Consider the following 7684-nt stretch of genomic DNA (forward strand, 5'->3'; position numbering starts at 1 on the left):
CCGCTGATCAGAAATTCCAGCACTTGCAGACTTGATATTAAATGGCCACAGGTGTAAATACTATACAGTGCAGTCCTTTTTAGAAAGGTACCAAAGAAGGTGATAACAGTGCGGGTCGTCTCATGAGAGACTGTTTACTCAAAGCAGTTTGTAAAGCTCAGGATGAGGTGCAGGCTTTTTTAGCAAAGCACTCTGGATGTTGGATTTAGGCCGTTAGGTTTTAAGTCTCTCCCTCCCGTAGGTGATGTTAATCAGTGCAGCAGACTCTCTATTAAAATGGATTTTTCTTCCCCACCGATTCTTGCCTGACCTGCGCTCGGCCTGATCAGTCTCATTAGAATCACATTGGCAGTCTTCACTGGGTCGGGCTTATCAAAGAGGCCAGGCTGCTCATCTAATCTGACAATCTCTCTGCTCCCCGTCCCCTCCCTCGGTCTCCCCGCAGCCTCGCTGGACATGAAGCAGGTGCTCCCACTGAAGCTTTCCACCAAAGAGGACAACGCCCACAAGGTCAAGCGCTCCGTCAGCCCCCACCAGCAGGTCCCGATGTCGGCCCCTCCTCAGTCGCACACCCAGCATCACCACGCAGGTATCGCTGCGCACGCGCTCGCTCGCTCAATCAGACGAACTCAAACACAATCTCCTCTCGTCCGTCTTTGCCTGCTGCATTATTAATCTTGGTTCTCATAGACGCAAACAAAAGAGTTGCATTCTCCACCTGGGCAAACCTGACCCCACCCAGTCACATTCCTCTCTAAAGTCTGCCTACATGCCCAGCCTCACCCTGTGTAAACACCTATCAGTTTCATGCTGCAGTATGATTAATATCAAGCTGTGCTGCTGACACAGACATTTTAACACTTTAATCCTGTCCTCTCTGTTGCAGCTAACAAAGAAAAAAGCGCTGGCAGGATTTTATGTGATTACATTCCTGTATGAGTAAGCCTGACTGCATCGAGCTGCTATGAATAACTGTATTTGCAATAATTCTTTGTTCTCTTATTGCCTTTCCTGCAGATCAGCCCAGTTCTCTAGACAACGCTGGACCAGACATCCAGTCTGCCTCCCACCCTCCAAATGTTCAGAAGCCCCCCATGCTTCCTGCACAGTCCCATCCTCAACCCTCCGTGCAGCCTCCCATCATACCTCCCCACTCGCAGAGCACCGGCGCTCTTCAGTTCCACTCCCCCGTGCAGCCGCAGAGCCTCAATCCCAGCGCACAGGTTCAAGGGCTCAGCCACAGCATGCCGCCGCCCTACAAGTTCACCACAGAGGACCTCAATAAGGAGGATGTCATCTTCTTCTGAACTTACGATAGAGGAAAAAAACCAGTCCAGGGATTGATGGTGATCCCCATTAAACCATTAGGCCCATTCCGAAGAGCACCTTCCATGCGATCATGTGAATGCAGACGCATTGTTTCAGTAAGGCTGGTGAAGTTTGTTGCAGGGAGAAGGGCTGCAGTGGTTCACACACGGAAAGAAAGACAGCGTTTGTTTTTAATAACCCTCATCTGGCCCTAAACTGCCAATATTAGTGTAATCGTTTAATCTTATTTTATTTAATTTTTAGTTTTATATCTAAACTTAATTGGCTGAATCATGAAGGAGAGACCTTTGTGAAAACAAAGGCTCCTTCCAGAGTGTGAAAAAAAGGTGTAAATGAAGTTTTAGCGATCCAAAGACATTAGCCGTGAGAGCTGAACCAGGATGTGACTGAAAGGAAGAGAAACTGTTGTTTTTTGTCAAGAGGAGTGAAATCAGGAGAGTCGGTGAAGCGATGAAGATCTTACGGCACCTGGAACCACGTAAAAGAAACTCTTAATACACAAACACTGTCTGCTCGATGTTTCATTTGCACAGTGTAAATACTTCAGCCCAGACTGATGGATGAACAGACTAACTGTGTACTGTTTGATTGTACAGCTGTTAAAATGATGAAGCTTCCTTTCATTTTGTTATTTGTCTTAATTGTGTTTATTGATTACGTCCTTGGTTTGTCGTCTTTTTATGAAACCCGTCTTGTCTAAGCTGTCGCGTCCTGTTACTTCATTTCAACCAAGTTTGGCTAATTGTGCAACTAATGAAACTCATGCAGAGTGAGACAAACTTTGTCACGTAGTTTGAACTCTGGCATCATTTTCCCCCAAACACTGCGTGTTGAATAACAACAAATAAATGTTTCATAAATGTTGCTGACTCTGAAACATAACAAATACAAATTTATTAGCATCAGCTTTAATTTTAAGGCTGTAATTTTCCCACACTTATACTTATTCAGGAAGCTAATTGAAGATGTCTGAGTTAGTCCCCACTTTACTGAGTTTGTCTCACCGCAGGAAGCCCCTCCCCACCCCCATCATCACTTAATGAGTCACATCTGTATGAAACATTTGTTAGTGGAGCTCGAGTGGGTGTACTGTACATTTCATGCTGGAAGCTATTTTAAAAGCAATCTTTAAACTGCTTTAGTTTTCTTTTCAGTAGCCGGAATAGAAAAATAAGACAACATATTGGAATGTAACCATTTCAGGAGAGGATGTGGGCTTCAGACACTGAAAAGTATCAAATATATCGTGAAATAGAACAAGTGGTTACAATATAACCCCAGTTCTCTGAGTAAAGAGACCACCTGTCCAGCTCCATATATATGGAATATACAGGGTGGACAGGGATTCTTGACTACATTTAGTTACATTGCAACCCGGGCTCTCTGAGTGGACACATACACCCGACATATTCCATATATACAGAGCTAGAGAGATGCTCTGGACACAGTGGAGAACCGTATCCTCTGCTGTCTGTCTGGAGAGGAAAAATGTCAAAGGAATCAACCGTGTCTGTTTGACGCAGACATAAAAACGTGCTGTAGATCACATTCACCCTGTCAGCTTTTCCAGTATCAGAATTTGAATAAGATAAACGATCACACAGGAGTGAAGCGGCTTAAAGGTTCTTTATTTTCCATTTCAATCCACATGAGTCTTATTATTATTATTATTTTTAGGTTTAATGAAATTTTAATCTGTTTTTGAAATGTTTTTGTCACTCGAGCTCATTTTGATGACTTTACAGTTTGTAAGAAAAAAAAAAGTCTGGCTGGGGACATTTTAGCCAGTTCAGGTTTGAGGTAAACGTTTTGAGGTTTGAGTTTCTGTATTTATTGTTGAAGACGTTTCATCAGCCGTGTCTTAAATCTCTGTGCCTGCCTGACAGAAGAGCGATGCTGTGACAGCTGTGGAGGTACAGCCATCGTCTGCTGTGGTTTGTTCCTCTGCACGCGTGGGGAACGTCAGAGTTTGTTGATCCAAAATGAGCTGGTGTCTGAAGCTGTGATCACAGGCTCGACTTGGAGCAGCTTTTTGTGTATATTATGTATATTATTGTACATACTGTCCGTTATGTGTATTTCTGTATATACACTTAAAATACACACATGGCTGTCTATGTACAATCTGGTACTGTTTCACCTTCCTGAATACAGTCTTGGCAGAAATCACAATCGTTCATCATTGTTGTGTAAACGAGCGTATTTAACCAGCGGCGGTACTGCCTGTCGGCTCTCTGGTACTAGTCACAGTTTCACTGAGTTCATGGATGAAATGATCCACTTGTTTCAGTTGGTTAAACCAAAGATGCGTTCAGCTGACTGGGCTCTGTGTCGTTCCTGCAGGGAGTGTCCGTGCTTTCTAACATTCACACACACAATCATACTCCGATGGATGCATCTGAGAGCAATTTGGGGTTAGCAGTAAAGCCAGGAGTCGAACCACCAACCCTCCGATCAGTAGATGACCTGCTCTACCGCCTGAGCTACAGCCACCCCCCATTTGCCGCCTCATCTCAAATATCGCTTTAGTCACAAATGATTATTGGGTTATTTACATTTTTATTCACCTAATATGTAGTGTGTGAGTTTCTTGTATTTATGGACTGACGCTCACGAGTTTGGCACAACAAGCAAGTTCACAGGTTGATCAGCCAGCTTGCTCTGGTGGTTACTTAGCAGGTGAGACTCGATCATGAAGATCATGTCAGCTGAAAAAGCCACCTAAGCTTTGTCACACTTTTCGGTGCGTCTGTATTTCTGTGTTTTCAGCTCGTGTACGAGCGCTTTGCTTCTGCTCCAGGTCCGAGACTTTAATGAAACCTCAAAGGGGAGATGAAGGCTGCCTTGTGGTTCAACTCGAGTCTTAAATGTTGCTTCGCTGTAGTCTCGTTTCTGTTTTCCAATGTGGAAGCCGGTCAGTCACGTCCCTGTGTACGGTGTGTGTGGAAACATTTTGAAATGGATTTGTTGTTTTGCTTTGACACATATTTGTTGGACCTGTAATGTGTAAATACTTATTTTATTCCCTCTGCCAACTTTACACTAGTCACTTTGGATAGTAGCATACTTGAAAGGGAAAATGAATGTTCAGAATGCGTCTTTGTTGTCATGTGAACTTTTGTTTAGTGAAAGCTGTCTAATGACGTTTGTAGCACACGGCAAAACTGATGCTTTTTTGTACCGTTTTATTTTATTCACTTTGCAACATTTAGAATGACCTGCGGACACAAACTGCTGAATTAGAAACATTTAGTAATAAAAAAGTCTTGAAATAATTTGGCTTTTGTTTGTCCTCTTTGTGCAGAGCGTTTGGATCATTGCTGTTTAGTCCAAAGTCGAGCACGCAACTAAATGTCTGTTTACTGGCTGGCCGCGCTCGTGCAGCGTATAATTCTGACTCATATGCACTTTTATTCACTGCTCGTCAAAATAATCCTGACCACCCAATTAGCTAGCACCCGTGCCATCTCCCAGTGTCTCGGAGGTGCCGTGGCGGTGTTATTGACCCTGTGTTTAGACGACTTAATAACAGCCTATTCCCAGACGAGGATCTATTCAGGTGCTGCGGTTGAGGCTGTTCAATCCTTTCGTGGACATCGCTGACAGCGGGGCTGCCAGCTCCTCCCTTATTGTCATTCTGGCTGGGAAGACGCTGCAGCAGCGGCCAGTTTTTATTGTCTGCTGTCATTAGTGGCTTTCCTCTGTCTCCTCTCGACAATTATTTTTCCAGGCTGCTTCCCCTGCGGAGGAAAGCTGCACTTTAATCTGTCTTTGTTTCTGTCTCAGTCCTTCCACCGCTCTGCCCAATTCCTGTCTCCCTGTTTCTTCCCCCTTCTCTCATCCAGCGTCTCCAATCCATCTCAGCCCGACTGATTCACAGCTCGAAGGCGGTTTATGTAATGCTGTTTGCAGGAAGTCAGGAGTCAGAGCCTGTTCTCACCGCAGAGTTAAACAAATAGATTCTCCGCAGAGCCCAGACGTGCAGACAAACATCCCTGCAGGCTCATAAAACACTGAGACTAATCTTGGTTTGATGGACTCTGTGCCGCTGTGGTTTCCTACTTGTTGTTCAGTGCGCTGCTTGCTGGAATGAGCCGTTAGGTCATCATGGCTACTTGCGACCGTTGGAGTCATGTTTTTGTTGTCATCACTCAAAAAAGAATTTACCTCCTCTCAACCGCCGCTGTCGCGTTATTACATCATCTTAAGTGGAGATTCTAATAAATAGAACATATACAAACAAATCAGCTTTTCTTCAACGCAAAATATTTTTTCATAATAAAAGAAATTAAGCTTCACAATTTCCCTCAAGCTGCTCTAAGGTCTTCTCTCCCAAAAATAACTGGGAAAAAACATATCCGATGTTTAAATTGTTGAGGAAAATTGACCATTTTAAGAAAGAAATTCGCTCATAAGTTGGGAGGTGGGGCTAGTTTGTCCAGCACGTCCCACAGATGCTGGATTAGATTGAGCTCAGGGGAATTTGGAGGCCGAGTCAACACCTCAAACTCATCGCTGTGCTCCTCAAACATTCCTGAACCATTTTTCCTTTGTGGCATTGCACATTATCCCGCTGAGATATTTCACAGATGTCAGGGAATACTGTTTCCATGAAAGGTTGTTCATGGTCTGCAGCAGTGGTTTAGTAGGCAGGTGGTAGTCAGGCCCATCAGTGAGCCGTTGCTGGTTGTCAGGGACCAAGCAGTAAAGCATAAAGGACACAGGTGTTTAATTAAAAAAAAAAGGGGGGGTTTTATTTAAATATGAAAATATATTTAACAAAGCCAAAAAACTTAAACAGGCAGACCAATAAAAGAGGTCAACTCAATAAACTAAACTCAGAATAACAATTAACGAAACCTCAAACAAACATAAGACAAACTGACCTGCTGAAATGACACACATGGGGGGGAAACAAAATGGCTGCCATATAACCAACTAATACAAAACAATTAAACAAACATGAAACACCCCCCAGGCAATGAAGCATGTGGTTTCATCCAATTAGGCTGTCAGTGGTACTTCAGCTCTCCCAGCCCTTTGCCAGACAGGAGAAGCCAAACCGCAGGTAACTCAAAGAAAGATTTATTAATATAACATAAAACAGAACTTTGACCTTGCAGTGTTAATATGTGTGCACGCCATATAAACACTGGAAGGTGTGATGGAAAAATAAATACATTTAATAAAGAAACAATATTGAACAATAAGTAGAATATATTAAAGTAGTGACTGCAAAGTAAACTAAAGTGAATCAGCTGGTGGTGAGGTGTGGAGCTTACCATGTGTGGCCATCACACTGGTTCATCACTGTTCCTTCGTTGGACCGCTGCAGACCCAGAGCGCCCCACTACAGTTGCACTTTTGGAGAGTCGTCTGGCCATCACAGTTGTCTAACAGGTGCCACGATGAAGAGATAATCTGTGTTCTTCACGTCAGTGGTCATAATGTTTGATCGGTGTGTTGCTGTAAAACCTGTATATACCTGTCAGAACTGATGGTGCCTTTCCAGATGTGCAAGCTGTCAAGTCCATAGGCACTAATTCACCCCCATACCACCAGAGATGCAGGCGTTTGAACTGAGTGCTGATAACAAGCCAGATGGTGTCTCTCGTCTTTAGGCTGGAGGACGTGGTGTCCATGTTTTTAAAAGGAATTTCAAACTTTGAATCCTCTGACCACAGAAGAGTTTTCCTCCTCAGTCCATTTGAAATGATCTCAGTGATGCTCGTGTTCACATGTTCCTGCTTTAATCTGTATCTGTGGAAGCAGCGACAGAGTCGTGCCCGAGGGAAGGAGGGACATCCATTATTCATTTTCAGCCTCGTCTCCTGCACACAGAGATTTCTCCAGATTGTGAGTCTTGTGGTGATATTATGTACAACAGATGATGATCACAATTTTACATCGAGGAACATTATTCTGAAAGGGTTTCTTATCTCCCTGCATAAAAAACAAAACATTTAAATGTGTCCAGCTTTGCTGTCAGTGGCTTTGTGCACATCTACCAGCATTAATACCAGTTTGTGGTCCGCTGTGCACTACTCTCCTGCAGGGTGTTAAAAACAGGTGTGCCTCAAAAATTGAATTTCAGTAAAGCAAAATCTTAAAATCTGGACAGGTGGTGAGTTAAGATTGTGTTGGCGTGATTAAAAAACTGTGTGTGCTACGTGCCGGTGCAGGATCGTAACACGTGGTGTCCACTGGTCTCTGTCAGGCTGAGGAACAAACTGCATCACCCAGTGAAACCCACAGCTCCCAGTTTGACCTGATTATGGTTTAACAGGTAAATAATATTTTCATGCAAATCGATGAGAGCGTTAAAGTCAACAGGAAACAGCATCTGCACAAAATG

General features: G+C 43.7%; 1 protein-coding gene across 1 annotated transcript in view; it reads left to right on the plus strand.

Annotated features, from left to right (window-relative positions):
* Positions 1-4572, plus strand: part of arhgef18b (rho/rac guanine nucleotide exchange factor (GEF) 18b) — a 43014-nt gene extending 38442 nt beyond the window's left edge. The window contains exons 30-31 of the mRNA XM_063466142.1: positions 446-589; positions 1018-4572. Of these exons, the coding sequence (XP_063322212.1) occupies positions 446-589; positions 1018-1307 (434 nt within the window). The 3' untranslated portion in view covers positions 1308-4572. The remainder of the gene's footprint in view (positions 1-445; positions 590-1017) is intronic.
* Positions 4573-7684: the final 3112 nt, after the last annotated feature.

This window comes from Pelmatolapia mariae, linkage group LG23, assembly GCF_036321145.2.
Source record: "Pelmatolapia mariae isolate MD_Pm_ZW linkage group LG23, Pm_UMD_F_2, whole genome shotgun sequence".
NCBI classification, from domain to species: domain Eukaryota; kingdom Metazoa; phylum Chordata; class Actinopteri; order Cichliformes; family Cichlidae; genus Pelmatolapia; species Pelmatolapia mariae.